The sequence below is a fragment of the Triticum dicoccoides genome, chromosome 5A (assembly GCF_002162155.2).
Source record: "Triticum dicoccoides isolate Atlit2015 ecotype Zavitan chromosome 5A, WEW_v2.0, whole genome shotgun sequence".
Taxonomy (NCBI): Eukaryota; Viridiplantae; Streptophyta; class Magnoliopsida; order Poales; family Poaceae; genus Triticum; species Triticum dicoccoides.
The window spans coordinates 24,336,061-24,352,275 of NC_041388.1; the positions used below are offsets into that span (position 1 = coordinate 24,336,061).

The 16,215-nt window shown below is 45.4% G+C and overlaps 1 protein-coding gene across 2 annotated transcripts; it reads right to left on the reverse strand.

Moving 5' to 3' along the window:
• Positions 1 to 5,851: 5,851 nt before the first annotated feature.
• Positions 5,852 to 11,528, reverse strand: LOC119298876 (probable serine/threonine protein kinase IRE). Of its 2 annotated transcripts, XM_037576179.1 has the most exons (16): positions 10,157 to 11,528; positions 9,947 to 10,069; positions 9,657 to 9,829; positions 9,271 to 9,511; positions 8,817 to 8,909; positions 8,608 to 8,748; positions 8,417 to 8,509; positions 8,036 to 8,240; positions 7,837 to 7,922; positions 7,382 to 7,470; positions 7,227 to 7,278; positions 7,091 to 7,147; positions 6,823 to 6,999; positions 6,640 to 6,717; positions 6,429 to 6,559; positions 5,852 to 6,324 (listed from the first exon to the last, which is right to left on the reverse strand). In XM_037576179.1, exons 1-15 carry the CDS (start codon positions 11,483 to 11,485, stop codon positions 6,479 to 6,481), a joined length of 3,018 nt encoding a protein of 1,005 aa, XP_037432076.1. In that variant the 5' UTR covers positions 11,486 to 11,528; the 3' UTR covers positions 5,852 to 6,324; positions 6,429 to 6,478. The 2 variants fall into 2 exon arrangements, with proteins under 2 accessions (XP_037432076.1, XP_037432077.1); XM_037576180.1 differs by lacking the exons at positions 5,852 to 6,324; positions 6,429 to 6,559; positions 6,640 to 6,717 and having other exon boundaries at positions 6,944 to 6,999; positions 7,091 to 7,152.
• Between the last annotated feature and the right edge of the window lie 4,687 nt (positions 11,529 to 16,215).

The window sequence follows — 16,215 nt, forward strand, 5'->3', positions numbered from 1 at the left end:
GAATTTTTGGCGCCGGTTTCACGTCAGGGGGGGTCTCTGAATCACCCACGAGATAGGGGCCCACACCCAGGGGGTAGGGCATGCCCCCCACCCTCGTGGACAGCCCGGGACTCTTCTGGCCCAACTCTTTTACTCCGGGGGCTTCTTTTGGTCCATAAAAAATCGTCAAAAATTGGCACGTCAATTGGACTCCGTTTGGTATTCCTTTCGTGTAAAACTCAAAAACAAGGAAAAACTGAAACTGGCATTGGGCTCTAGGTTAATAGGTTAGTCCTAAAAAGCATATAAAATAGCATATAAATGCATATAAAACATCTAAGGTGGATAATATAATAGCATGAATACTTCATAAATTATAGATACGTTGAAGACGTATCAGCATCCCCAAGCTTAATTCCTGCTCGTCCTCGAGTAGGTAAATGATAAAAGAAATAATTTATGAAGTGTGAATGCTAGCAGGTGCACAAGTTTGATCGATGATAATTTCAATCACCTTTTCTAGCATCATTATATGTCATAACAGTAGCTCATCTCATAAAACATTTCATGATCAAGTAACAAGCTATTCACATGTTAAAGTATAGATCATAAACTTTCTTGAAAACTAACAAACCGTACTCTTAGTCATCAAACAATTGCAATTCATCTTATTTTCAGGAAGGGTCTATGTAAGAGCTTTGATTCAGCAAACTCCGCATACTCAACTATCATTTAATCTTTCACAATTGCTAACATTCACATGATATTTATGGGTTAAAAGTTTTAATCGGACACAGAGAAAGATAGGGGCTTATAGTTTCGCCTCCCAACCTTTTACCTCAAGGGTAATGTCAACAATAATAATTTATGAAAACCTACATCCAAGTGGATATATATATCCGGATCGCTCCAACACAAAGTGCTTACCAAAGGAAAAAGTGTAAAAAGGGAAAGGTGATGATCACCATGACTCTTGTATAAGGGTAGAAGATAAAAGTAAAAGATAGGCCCTTCACAGAGGGAAGCATAGGTTGTCATGCGCTTTTATGGTTGGATGCACAAAATCTTAATGCAAAAAAATGTCACTTTATATTGCCACTTGTGATATGGACCTTTATTATGCGGTCCGCCGCTTTTATTTCTTCCACATCACAAGATCGTATAAAGCTTATTTTCTCCACACTAATAAATCATACATATTTAGAGAGCAATTTTTATTTCTTGCAACAATGACAACTTACTTGTAGGATCTTACTCAATCCATAGGTAGATATGGTGGACTCTCATGGCAAAACTGGGTTTCAGGATATTTGGAAGCACAAGTAGTATCTCTACTTGGTGCAAAGAATTTGGCTAGCATGAGAGGGAAAGGCAAGCTCAACATGTTGGATGATCCAAGACAATATAACGTTTCGGATATAGGAAAACATAACCCATTAAGTTGTCTTCCTTGTCCAACATCAACCTTTTAGCATGTCATATTTTAATGAGTGCTCACAATTGCAAAAGATGTCCAAGATAGTATATTTATATGTGAAATCTCTCTTCCTTCAATATTCTTTCATGAATTGTTCAAGTGACCAATTCTGCGTTTGCTAACTTTCAATAAGTTTACTACCTATACTTATTATGTGTGAAGTCATTACTCCCCATGTTGTAAGCATATGAAACGTATATAAATTCAGATTTATGATATTCAACCATTTACTCATAGGATATATGTGAAGCACGTGAGTAAATGACAAACTACTCCAAAAAGATATAAGTGAAGAATACCGAGTAGTCAAATAATTAAATAGTCATGGGAGGATTCTTTTTCATTCAAGATTTCAGATCCAATGATTTTATTCAAACAGCAAGTAAAATTGAAAATACGCTCCAAGCAAAACACATATCATGTGACGAATAAAAATATAGCTCCGAGTAAGGTATACCGATAGTTTTGAAGACGAAAGAGGGGATGCCTTCTGGGGCATCCCCAAGCTTAGGCGCTTGAGTCTTCCTTGAATATTACCTTGGGGTGCATTGGGCATCCCCAAGCTTAGGGTCTTTCCACTCCTTATTCTCCTCATATCGATATCTCACCCAAATCTTGAAAACTTCAATCACACAAAACTTAATGGAACTTCGTGAGATAGGTTAATATGATAAAGAGTAAACCATTCACTTTGGTACTGTCAAAGACAAGGCTCATAATTGTTCTCACGCAATGCCTACTGTACCATATCATTTCTATAATTTATATTGAGAAATATAAGCCATAGAAACTAGAAAACAAGCAAACTATGCAATGAAAACAGAATCTAACAGAAACATAACAGTCTGTAATGATCTGAACACCAACCATACTTCTGCTACTCCAACAATTCTGAAATAAATTGGTGGACGTGAGGAATTTGTCTATTAATCTTTTGAGAAAAGAATCAACTCAATCACACTCTTTTGTAAAAAAAATGGCAGCTAATCTCGTGAGCGCAAAATTTCTGTTTTTTACAACAAGATCACATTAACTTTCACCCAAGTCTTCCCAAAGGTCTTACTTGGCACTTTATTGAAACAAAAGCTATAATACATGATTGACACAGTAGCTTAATCATGAGAACACACAAAAACAGTAAGGGTGAATATTGGGTTGTCTCCCAACAAGCACTTTTCTTTAATGCCTTTTAGCTAGGCATGATGATTTCAATGATGCTCACATAAAAGATAAGAATTGAAACATAAAGAGAGAATCATGAATAATATGACTAGCATATTTAAATCTAACTCATGTCCTATGCCTAGGGATTTTGTGAGCACATAATTTATAGAAACAAGAATTAACTAGCATAGGAAGGAAAAACAAGTATAACTTCAAAACTTTAAGCATATAGAGAGGAAACTTGATATTATTGCAACTCCTACAAACATGTATTCCTCCCACATAATAATTTTCAGTAGCATCATGAATGAGTTCAACAATATAACCATCACATAAAGCATTCTTTTCATGATCTACGAGCATAGAAATTTTACTACTCTCCACATAAGAAAAATTCTCCTCATTCGGAATAGTGGGAGCAAACTTCTTCTAAATCCACTTTAGATGATAGCATTATTCATACTCCAAAGATATAAGTGAAGTTCATGGAGCATTCTATAATTAATATAGACTAACCAATATCCAAGCTCAAAATATATAAGTAAAGCACACGAAGCATTCTATAAAACCATACTCAAAAGATTTAAGTGAAGCACAAAGAGCAATTCTATAAGATCATACTTAAAAGATATAAGTGAAGCACATGAAGCATTCTATAAACCAATGAAGGGTTATCTCATACTAGCATGGTTCTTAAAGGAAAAACAAAAAACACAAAGGACACAAATCATGTGAACAAAATAAAAATCAAGGTAGTAATTGTTGAAGAAGAAAGATGGGATGCCAACCGGGGCATCCCCAAGCTTAGATGCTTGAGTATCCTTAGAAATTTGGGTGCCTTGTGAATCCCCAATCTTGAGCTCTTGCCTCTCTTTATTCTTCTCACATCGGTAACTCCTCGTTCTCCGAACACTTCGTCCACACAAAACTTTAACAAAAACTTTATGAGATCCGTTAGTATAATAAAGCAAATCACTACCTTTAGGTACTGTTGCAAACTCATTCCCATTTCATATTAGAACTATATCTACTGTATTCCAACTTCACCATGGTTCATACCCCCCGATACTACCCATAGATTCATCAAAATAAGCGATCAACACATAGAAAACAGAATCTGTCAAAAACAGGACAGTTTGTAGTAATCTGGAAGTTTAGTATACTTCTGTAACTCCAAAAAATTCTTAAAAAATATGAAAATTTAAACAATTTGTACAGAAGTAATGTGCAAAAAGTTTCACTTTCCAGTAAAAAAATGTAAAATACGCGCTACAGCCAAAGTTTCTGTTTTTGTACTGAACATAGTAAACAAGCAATCTAATCATCCTAAAACCGAAGTTTGGCACATTATTTTTATAATACAATGGATATATACAATGGGATAATTATTTTCAGAGAAGCTTCCATGAAATTTTTTACATTGTTTCCATGAGCATGAACACAAGTGCTCAAGGTCGACCCTTATTTCTTCAATGCATAATCTTCCAATCACTTCTCTTATTGAAAAACTTTTTAGGCATGAGAGACAAGTAAATTTTTTTGTATTTTCATTCTTTAAAAAAATTTATGTTTCACCCACAACTAAAAAGAAACAAAAAAGAAAGAAAACAAAATTTATTTAGTGAATAAGAATATCAACCCCACGCTATTGCTCCCCGACAACGGCGCCAGAAAAGATCTTGATAATCCCCAAGTTTAGGGAATCATCGTAGCAATTCCCAAAGGTGGAAGTGATAAGTATCGAGTGTCGAACCCACAAGGAGCTAAAGGTAAGATCAATATTCTCTCAAGTCATGTCTGCCACTGATACGACTCTACGTACACCGAACATTTGCTTCCAACTAGAAACGAGAAATAAAACTACGTTGTGGGTATGAAGAGGATAACTTTGCATGATATCGGAGAGCTAAAATATAAAAGTAGGTGATGTTATCATGAAGTTAGCGGCATCGGCATGCAAGACATGGTATGCTAGCAAGCCGCCCTCTTTTGTGTCATCAAGCTCATCCTTTGCGTGTTCATTTGCATATCACTTGCCCATATGCTTGCATGGAAACATTTTATAGGGATTTCAAGCTTTGGAGGCATTCAAGGTTCAACACAATGGCAAGTGCTTCAACCTTTCCCATTGCTATCGGGTCATCAAGAACGAGGAGAAGTTCAAGGCGCAATATGCCGCACTCAAGTCGCGTGGGGGAAAGAAAGTCGTGGAGGATGTTGGGGAGGGCGAGCTGGCACGGCCGTGGGGGGAGACCAACTCCAAGAAGGAGGACAAGCGAGATGCGGCCAGCAACGCCTTGATCGCAAGCATGGACGGCATGATGAATAAGGACTCAAGGGAGGAGGAGCGCCGGCGTTTCAAGGTGGAGCAAATGGATGCTTTCATGGAGATCCAAAGGAGGAGGCTTGAGCTGGACGTCGAGAAGCAAGCCAAGATGTTCGAGCTAGAGGCGGAGAAGCAAGCCAAGATGCTAGAGATCGAGGCCGCCAATGCCAAGACCAAGGCGAAAGAAGTGGCTCTCGCGAGCATGATGACCGGGGTGGAGATCATGAAGGTGGATCTCAACACCGTGTCACCAAGGAAGAGGCCGTGGTTTGAGAAGATGCAGGCCGACATGCTCAAGTTCGACGACGCGTGATCTATGGCGTTGAGCGCCATCTTTTTTGTATGCCGGCAGGTGTGCCGGCATGACCACGGGAGCCACGATGGCGTGGTCGAACTCAAGTCCCACCTTTTTTTGTGTGCTGGCATGTGTGCCGGCCGGCTGACGAGTGCGCCAGCACGAACTGTGGTGATATTTTCTGAAGCCGGCATTGTATGCCGGCGCTGGCATAATGCCGGCATGAGACATGGCCGCTGGCATGATCAGCCACGAGCATTTTTTATTTAAAAGTTGAATGCGGACATGAAATGGGTCGGCGCGTTGGGCGCACTGCCGAGCCAAAATTGGGCGGACGCCGGACGGGCGGCCGACCCAAACAAACAAAAGGCGGACAAATGCGTCGTCCGTTTGGGTAGGCCTTTGGAGTTGATCTAAGGTGCCAAAACTATGACCGTCACACCTGTCAACATTAAAATAAGAAGACAAGTCCGACAATAAGTGGATTTGGGTCGCTCCGGCTAGGAAGATGACGACGACCACACCTGTCCCACCGCCACCAGCCCCAAACCGACCACACCAATGTTGACCCCACGACGCCATGAAAACATGCGACCATTGTCAGTGCATCCAAGGCATCACCTCCAAGGAGGATAATTTTCACGCCAGAAAAAAGTGATCAATGTGCACAGATCGAACCTGCGCAACATGTTTCACTATTGACCCAAACACTGTACAACACAAACAGCTAGGTTTGCCATGATGGATTCTGTAGGCTCCCAGGGAGAGATCTATGGTTCCTGTCTAGTATCTCAAATGTTACATACAACCTCTTTGTACAGTCAGCAACGGCAAGAGATGGCACTTCACACTGGATACCAATACCTACGGAAAATGGCACGAATCCTGAGCAAACACTGACTAACTTATCGACACCCGCCGTTCCTTCTTCTGCGACACATATGCACGTTAAAGTGCTTGTCTGGCTGGTCGATCCTCATAAAAGTTCTAGAGGAAACCCGCACAGGTTCATGTCTTCGACCGTTACACACTTTCTATCATATCACTCGCTGCTAGCACCGGTGGCCGAGGAAGATCCGTTGCCTGCATGACAAACAAAACCAAGGGCAGTAGAATCAGGTTTTTGCTCAATGCAGTCTTACTTTTTGTACACCGGATCAAACAAGAGTAAGATGATGTCAGCTTACCGGCGAGATGCTGGTCATGTTGCCGAGGGAATTGGTCTGTCCTGGTGGTCTCAGGATCTCGAAGATTGCAAAGGATCTTCGTTATGCTTCGTCATCAGATCATAATTCATCGATGCTAGCTGGGAAATGTTCTGGTTGCAATGGAGGGAAAGATGTTAACTCACCGAGGACAAGATTCAAAGATTGTGGCAAGTCGGATAGGGTTGGTTACCTTGAATGAGAAGTTGCTGAAAGAATATTTCACCGACAGAGGAGGCCCGAACTCTTCCATGCTACCACATTCATCTCCCTGTTAATGGTTTTAGTAGAAATTGAAAATGTGAGGTGACTGCTATAAAATGACTTGGATTACTCTAATTACAACGGGAAGTTAAGAGGGATTGATCTGTTATACATCTTCTTCGTAGTCGCAACTACGTGGACTGCTGCCACAACTCATGCTACTAGTCTCACTTCTGTCATCGTACTCATTGGGGGCCGTAGTGACTTGCTCATCAGCAGCACCCCACGCATGACGACAGGCAAAGTAACTTGTATCATATTCATCGTCTGTACAGGGAATGAACACAGCCTACAAAAAAGAACATGATTATGAGACTTCCATTCGAGGCAGTCTTTTAGTTGCCTGATATTTTGGACTCTGCATTAGCTTAGCTCCTAACCTGCTGTCTAGCAATCATATCCCAATTGATGCCCTTAAAGAACGGATGAGCCTTTACCTGCTCTAATAGCATATTTCAGTTAGCGAGGTTATGTAATATGTGAAATTTCAAAAAAGAGAAATAAGGAAAAGAGTACCTCTCCAGCACCGGTCGCACCTAATCTTTGTACCGGGTTCTCAATTAGCAACCTAGCATGAAAACAAAATGAGTTGAAATAACAATTTTAGCTTGGAGATCTATTCTACTCAGCACATATAACTGTAGATTAGAAACAATATTTTTATGACTCACTTGTCAATCAAGTCATATGCTTCGGAGCTCAGTTCCTGTGGTACTTGTGGCCAAGGTATTTCCCGGTTCATTATGTTGTCAAATATTATCTGCAAGCAACCAATATAATTAATATAGCTGCTGAAAAAACATTCAGAAAGATTATAGCACAGTGGTCCATTCAGAATATTATCTGTAAGCAACCAATATTGTTGATGATCGGTAACATTGTTTATTTACTTTACATTTACCCAAAATAGATATAGGTAACCATTGGTGCACAGGCGTGAATAAATAGCAAATCATTTCGACCAGTCTTCCTCCTTTCAGGAAATTAATTAATTAATCACCATTCTGTAGTTTAACAACTGTTCTGAACAATAACATTGCTTAGTTATCAATTCTAAGTTTTGTGGCTCCAACAGAAAAGAAGTGTATGCTATTAGGATAAATAAATCAAGCCTACATAATACTACCTGTGGATGCTCAGCATTGAATGGAGGAATTCCTACAAGAATCTCGAAGAGAATAACACCAACCGACCACCAATCCGCAGTTGGACCTGCATGAAGAAATAGATAACCAGGGTATTTGCAGTGTTCCACATAGGTTAATAGAAGTGATCAATTAAACACTTTTAAGTCAAAACATGCTCCACATAAGAAGCATACATACCATGGCTCATCCCTAGTAGTATCTCCGGGGCCAAATAGTCAGGAGTGCCCACAGCTGTCTGCTTTTGCCTCTGCTGTCGTTTGTGTGCACGTTGTTCTGCATGTGTTGGTTGATTGTCACCCACTAGAGCACTGCTGACATCTGGACCAGATAAATCATCGGTGCTATTTATAAGACCAACCTTTGATAGCCCAAAGTCAGTCAACTGCATGGAAAGGGGGGGAAATCCAAATCATTCTGCAGCACAACATAACTTAAGACTAGAAAGTAGAGCTTTTGTTTACTTGAATATTTTAATGATCATTTCATAAAAAAAATCTCAAAACACAAAGGGAAACATGTATTATAAGAACATAAATGATAGAAGTACCTAGACTTAACCTTTATATGGCCATCACGGGAGATTAACAAGTTGTCGGGCTTCAAATCACGGTGAATCACATTCAAAGAATGCAGATACTCCAATGCAAGAACCTAAAGGTAGAATGAAATTTCTATTGTTCATCATTTCAAATAAGAATAAAATCTAAGGTGGGATCACCAATACTGTGAGACAGGGCATTATAACTTACCAGTTCTGCTATATATGTCCTTGCCATATCTTCACCCAAACAACCTAAGCCTCTCAAGAGGGAATAGAGATCTCCTCCATTCAAGTACTCCATAACAAGATAAAGGTTTTCCCTACATGTGAAGGAGTAGAAAAATCGAACCTGTCCATTACAGATGGAAGTTAAGTGAAGTCCAGAATCACACCATGCTGAACATTCAACTTACGTACCACAAATGGGTTACGAGCTGATATTAAGATGTCACGCTCCGCCAAGATGCTTTCAACTGCATTCTTGCGGATCATATCAGCTTTCTTCAGCACCTGCGTTCGTGATGATACCATCAAGATTTAGGACTAATGATTAAAACTCACCATTGGAGCTAGCAATGCACATTTTGTGGCAAGCAAAGCTAGCAATGCAAATCGTGTATGGTTCTTAACTTTCATTTATTTTGAAGAGTTCTCTAATTCTCTTGAGCAAGTCATCCATTTAATAACATCATCACTAGTACACAATGAAATAAAGAAATAACAAATGCTATAAGGAGCTTGGAATTTTTTTTATGGAACCTTCTGAGAAATGAACAAACCAAAGCCCAGATGAATTCTTCAATGTTCAGTATAAAGGAGCTAGGACATTGTGAAGGAATTAGCATATGGAAGCTGGCGTTCTGCTCATTACCTTGATGGCAAAAAGGTCTCCTGTTACCCTTTTCTTTGCAAGAAATACACGCCCAAATGCACCACGACTGATTGGCTTTATAATTTCGAAGTCCTCAATTGAGGTACGGTCCTTAAATTTCCCATTTAGCTGGCTTGTTCTTGAGCTTACACTATTCTCCAAAGGACCATCTTCATCTATTGGACCTAAAGATTCGGTGCTCATATCATCTATTTGTCCGCATAATTGCATAAATTTCTCCCTGAGAGCTCACAATGTTAATAAGAGAGTCAGGGTAATATTTCAGGTATCCAACTAGAGTCACAGAAGTGCAGTTATGACAATGATAAATGAATCAGAAGTATTAAGTGGCACAAAGATACATTGAAAACAATCAATATACTTACTGTAATAACTTGGCTATCCTTCTTCCAAAAGTCTCCACAACAAGGGCATCCACATTTCTCGTGTCAATAACAGCATTCAGATCTTCAAGGTAAGAGCTCAAGTCCTCCAGTGAGTTGTACTCTGAACTTTTTATGCTCTCAATGCCTCTAGCGATAGTCAGTAAACTTTCGACCTGCCAAAGGGTAGTATATTGGAAGTTTGGGCCATCAAAGAAGCTTAGTTTATTATAGCCTCTAAATAAAATCAAACAAATAAAACTTGAACGAAGAGTAAAGAAGGATTAACAAACCTGCTGAAAATTCTCTAGTTCGACGAATGCCTTGTGTTTAGTCAGCTGTGATTCTTCGTGGTTAGTTCTTGGTGTCAATAATGGTGACTGCGAAAAGTTTCCTGATGCAGGTGTCAGTGCTCCCTGGCAATTTCATTGACATGATGTCAGCAATCAATTACGATCAAGTCAGAAGAACTTTAATTGTTTGAAACAAGAGAGGCAACTAACTTCTGAAAACAGTTCTGATGATGGCACTGTCAACAGATGAGACAAATCATTATCATGATCCATGGATCCATCGGATTCTTCTGTTAAACTCGATGTGCTAGCTCTTGTGTTCTCAGGATGATGAAATTCCGCATCATGTGGGCTCTTTGCGTCAAAGCAAGCAAGCACCCTCTCAAGCACCTCGGCAACCCTTTGTAGCCGCTTGTCAGTACTCACGCCCTTGGAATCACACCGATCAGCAAGCGTGCATGCTATGAAATGGCCTTCCGCACAAGACATCGGGATCTCAAAATCGCAGATTCTGCATATCATCCTTGGCTTTCCATCAACGATTATTTGTTGGGCCCCTGGGTACTCTGGTGAAATCTCGATCTTGACTGCCGAGTCCCCAAGAGAAGCCAGGCCGTCCGGATGAATGCTAGCTGCGTCAATCCTCTCAACAATCTCATCCATGTCGACCTTGTTCCTGGTTATTGCCTTCTTTGTTGGGGTGATCTTGTCCTCCTTTGCCTCCGCGTTCTTATGGCGAGCAGGAGACGGCAGCTTCTTCCAAGACGATATCTTGCCACTGCTGCCGCTGCCGGGAGAATCACCGGTATCTCCCAAGAAGTGCCGCCCCGCGAAGTCGAGGGTAAGGTGCTTGTGCTCCAGCATCCTCCTCCTTATGAGCCTCTCCTTAAGCTCGGTTAAGCTGGAGGTGCTCCTGCGGCCTAGGTCCGTCGAGCCACCGTTGGTGGACTGCAATGGGTAGAGGCCCAGGTCGCTGAGCTGGTGCAGGCCAAGCACGTGCTGGTGCTTGCCGTCAGCATCAACGCAGTAGCCGCTGAGCTCCTTGCGGAACTGCAGGAGCCGCGTGCAGCGGGTGAGGATGAAGAGGATGCGCGTGTGCGCCTGCTTGAGCGCCCCCCCTGCCGTGGTGAGCTCCTGGCGGCGGTCGTCGAGGGCCTGGACAATGCCCTCGCACTTGACCCAGAACTCCTCGGGGCTCATCTCGGCGCACTTCTGCGTGACGACGAGCAGGTCCTCGAGCGTGACGCGCCAGTACTGTTGGTCCTCCTCGTCGGCCGTGGCCCTCTCGAGGAGGCCAACGAGGTCCCCCGCGAAGACGCCGAGCTCGCAGTCCACCTCCTCCTTGAGCCTGATGAACTTGCTCTTGACGGCGCCGATGAACTCGTCTTCGCCACGCGGCCTGTTCCGCGCGGCCAGGTGATTCTGGTGCGCCGCCGCGCCCCCTGGATTGAGCTCGTGCGAGAAGCTCTTGACGTCCGGCGCCCGCTTCCGCCGCCCGCTCGTCGCCCGCAGGATCGCCCGGAACCGTGGCGAGTCCATCTCCCTCCCTCCCGCCGCGCTCACCGCCGCCCTCCGCGCCTGTCCACCAACGCTGTCCTTCTGCACGCACCGGCGTCAGCCACGCATTACAGCAAACACAACGCCGGCATCACTCACACACCGACCAATCAACCATCCGGCGATCGATCGAGCCTTACCTCCATGATCTCACACCACCGCGCGCTCGTGGGGTCAAAGGGCCTCTGCGATCCGGGGAGGATCCTCCGTCGTCCTCGTCGCGCGCACGACCTCGCCCTCGCATTAAACTATGGCAGCAATGGATGGCGAACCGATCACCCGCCACGCGCGTGCGCGCTCTCTCATTTCGGAGGACGGCGAAAACCAGGACACGTGTCTTTTGGAGGAATTTATAAGTGCCGCGGGGCGCGGGGCCGCGCGTGGGCCGCGCCTAGCACCGAGCGGCGTAGCGGGCCTCTCGCCGCGAAAGCCGGGCGGAACGGAAACCCGGCCCGGGGCCCGGTTATAAAAGCCTCGCTCGCCGCATGCCGCAACTACCGCCGCCTCCTCGAGCGGTCGAGCCCCGGCCTCCCATCTCCGATCTCCGTCTCTCCCGTCCCGCAGCGACGTCGACGCCGGTAGCCACCACGGCCGCCCTCCGCTCCGTGCGAACATTCAAGGCGATGCTGTCGCAGCGGAGACTTTGACGACGGAGCAGGCGCCACCGCCACGAACCAACAGTGGCCGCGTGCGCGCGCGTATGTACACTTCTACCGTTCTACGTGAGCGTGGGCGATCGGTTCACGTCCGTTGACCGGAGGCTGGGGCATAGGTGTACGCAATGGCGGCCAGGGTGCACCACCACCACTACCCCGTGATGGTGTCGGCAGCGGCGTCGCCTGCTAGGTCGGAGGACATGCGGCTGAGGCGGTCGCGTCCGCCTGCCAAGGCGGAGGACAGGCGGCTGAGGCGGTCTCCGCCGGTGTTGGTGGAGAAGGCGCGGCGGCAGGGGCGGCCGTCGCGGGGCGGGGCTGCGGTGGCGGGGACAGCGGCGGGGACGGCAGCTGGGTGCGCGGCCGTGTGCGCCTGCTTCCCGTTCGCCGTGATTGAGCTCGCCGTCCTAGCCACCGTGCGCGCCCCCGCCGCGATGTGCCGCCGCACCATCCGCGAGAGGCGCAACCGGCGACGCGAGGCCCGGGCCATGCGGAAGAAGGAGATGGAGGGCGTCATCCTCGGCGGGGACGCGTCGCCCAAGTCGGTGGCCGCGGCCCAGGCGAAGCACGCCGCGCTGAAGGCGGAGGAGGAAGAGGCGGAGCAGGGGTGGTGCCATTGGCCGGTCAAGCCCGCGGCGGCGGCGGTGGCTGCGGCCGAGGAGCTCGCCGAGGCGGAGAAGGAGGTGTGGGAGCGCTTCTACGGCACCGGCGGCTTCGGGAGGAGCCCGTCGGAGCACGACGAAACGTGGTGATCGCTCGGCGCGCGCCTTCTCCGGCCGGCGGTCTCGTCGGCCTAGTCGGTTTCTTGGCCTTCCTCCCTCCCTTCTTGGGCGGAGAGACACCAAACTCCACTTCTTTAATTTTGCGATTAACGTAGCGTTAGTTGCAACTCTGTTCGTGTTTCTCTTCTCCCAAATTTTGTCTAATTGGGAGGAATGAAAAGAAACCATGCTGCTTGCTTAGGAAAAATTACATAAACACGGTGCATCGTTCCCAAATAAGTGTTCTCGTAAATTATTTTTCATACTTGATTGATCTTTACATATGTTAAGTACTACACATGATACATAAATAAAGGACGCCGATAAATGCCACACGTGTGCGCGTTAGGGGGGCTGCCCATACATTTTGTGTGGTGTATAAGAGGAACAGACCACAGACTCATGTGTGGGCAAAAAAGTAATGCCCACACACCTCTTTTTTTCTCTCCCGATCCCCCTCCCACGCGTGCGTGTGGGCGAAATAGATAACGCCGTATGTCAGGCCTGGTACCTCGTGGTCCCGCACGCCCGCGTGATATTCACCGCTCGTCCATGTTCGTTTAACTGCAGTTGCCATGTCGCTGAACTTCGGTTGCCATGTCGGACAACTACAGTTGTCATGGTTGCTCAACTGCAGTTCTCATGTATGGTCTAATCTACTGCAGTTGCCATGATTTTCAAAACTTTAGGAGTTGCCACCCACTAAACACTAGGCAGTTGCCAAGTAGCAATACAAGAAGGCATGACAAAAAACTATGTTTGGATAAAAGAGAGAGTTGCCATGTGCTCACAAGCACGCTAGGGCAGTTGCCATGTAAAAAAAAGAGTTGTCATCTGCTTACGTGCACGCTACGACAGTTGCCATATACCATGCAAAAACACATGGCAACTTGGGTAAAAAGAGTTGCCATCTGCTTACAAGCAAAGCTATGGCAGTTGTCATATACCTGCAGAAACACATGGCAACTGCCAGCTTTGGGTGTGGGCTAGGAGACGGACGTGTGGGCGAAGTGATAAATGCCCACACACCAACCCCCTCTGCGTGTGTGAAACTAGTGTGTGGGCGAATTACTAAACGCCCACACACCAGCCCCCCGTGTGATGAAAAAAGGACGTGTGGGCGAACGGATGAATGCCCACACACCAGCTTAGTCCTACGTGGCACACAAAAACTGCTAGAACGCGCCAAGATTCGTGCAAAATTGGTTGGACGAGGATCCATGCGTGTGGGCGAGTTGCCAGACGCCCACACGTGTGGGCGTTAACATTTTCGTAAATAAATGGATGCAACTGAAATGAAAACATAAAAATATGGACTTGGTTTCATATTTAAAAATGATGTTTTTTCAGAGGAATATTAAAATATGATGTTATAAAAACCATTTCTCTAGTGCAAACAATTGATAGCATTTGTTTTCATAGCTAAAAAAACCTTGCACGAATCTCAACCGTACTTGGTGTTGACTAAGAAAGGAAAAATCTGTCGGCGTGAATCTATGGTAATTTAAAATGCTTATTAAGCTGGCGTTTATATGCATGGTGCTTAGGATTGATACATGGATTTGAGGATTTCTTGCAAGGTGGCATCCAAAATTCCTCTTCGGTGATGGTCGGCCTTTCGACATGATTTACCCTCCATTTTCTGTGATGTTTGCGACAATGTGATTTCTATGTATATGCATACTGACATGTAAGCATTGTATTCTCTCACGAGACTACAAGAAACCAAAAGCATGGATGAAGTATCTTATGAAAACTGCTTTCAAGTGGAAGATCGAACTTCGAGAGACTGAGTCGGCACATCATTTTAAGGTTGACGAAGTTGCCACATATGCCTTCGTAGTCGACGGAAACGCCTCCTCCTGCTGAACATACATCGCCAGATGGCTTGGAATAAATTCAGAAAAATGTCAAGTCTGGGACTTGAACTCAATAAGCTTAGACGAGGTTGGATGTTGACACTAAGAATAAAAAGATAGTTGCCTAGTTGTCCCAGTGATAAGCTCGAGGTAAAGAGAATATGAACCCCTTTTAGCGAACCGCAACACTGGACCCCTTGATCGAAACACATCTAGTTTGATGAATGGGCTGGCCAACAGCCTAATTTATGAGAGGACTTCGTTTCGGCCTCTGGAGTAGCAGCCCATAGAATAACTGGGCCAGTGGGAGAGATGACTGCACACAGGATATCCAACAAGCATAAACATTCAATCGCAAAAACAGACGGCCAAAAACACAAATCGATGAGAAGACTTGCCTTAAGCTCAGTTTTACTGTCCTAAATATTATCAACATTACGTACTTTTCCTTACTCAGCCCCGACGCATAGGGCATGGGTGTAGTTCTAGGTCATTGATTTGACTAACTAAATATGTATTATACATAACAAAAATTGTATTAGAAAACCATGTTCACATATGAATCCAATGATATGCTTTTGATGACATATGACACATTTTTTGTTAGTCAAATCAATTACCTATTGTGACGCCCCGAGACCGATGTGCCAGGTGTCCTCTAGTTATTCGTTGTTGTTGCCTTGTCATTATTTGCGTGTCATGCATCTCATAACATGTCATCATGTACATCGCATTTGCATACATGTTCGTCTCATGCATCCGAGCATTTTCCCTGTTGTCCGTTTTGCAATCCGGCGCTCCTATGTCCTCCGGCGTCCCATTTTACCTTTTTTCGTGTGCGTGCGTTAAACATTTTCGGTTTGGACCGAGACTTGTCATGCGGCCTTGGTTTACTACCGGTAGACCGTCTGCCAAGTTTCGTATCTTTTGGACTTCGTTTGATACTCCAACGGTTAACCGAGGGACCGAAAAGGCCTCGTGTGTTGCAGCCCAACACCCCTCTAAAGTGGCCCAAAACCCACCTAAACCTCCTCCATCATCTCGGTCGTTTGATCACGATCGCGTGGCCAAAAACCGCACCTCATTTAGACTCTCCTAACTCCCTCTACCTATAAATATGTGCATCCCGTCCATTTTCACGGACAAAACCCTAGAATTTTCCCTCCGCGCCGTGCCGGACATGTCCGACCTCATGCCGGACGCGTCCACGGCCCGCTGCAGCGAATCAGGAGCTGCCACTTGTCCATGCCGCCGTCCCCGCGCCGCCGGGCCCGAGACGCCCAGATCCGGCCCTCTAGGCCCGATCCCCGCCGCCGCCAGGTCCCGCGCGCCGCCCGCCGGCTGTACCTCGCCGCGCCGCCCGTCCCCGCCGCCTTTGCCGTCAGCTCCGGCCGCCGCCGAACGCCGCCGCTCGTCGTCGGCGCTCTCCGACATCGCCT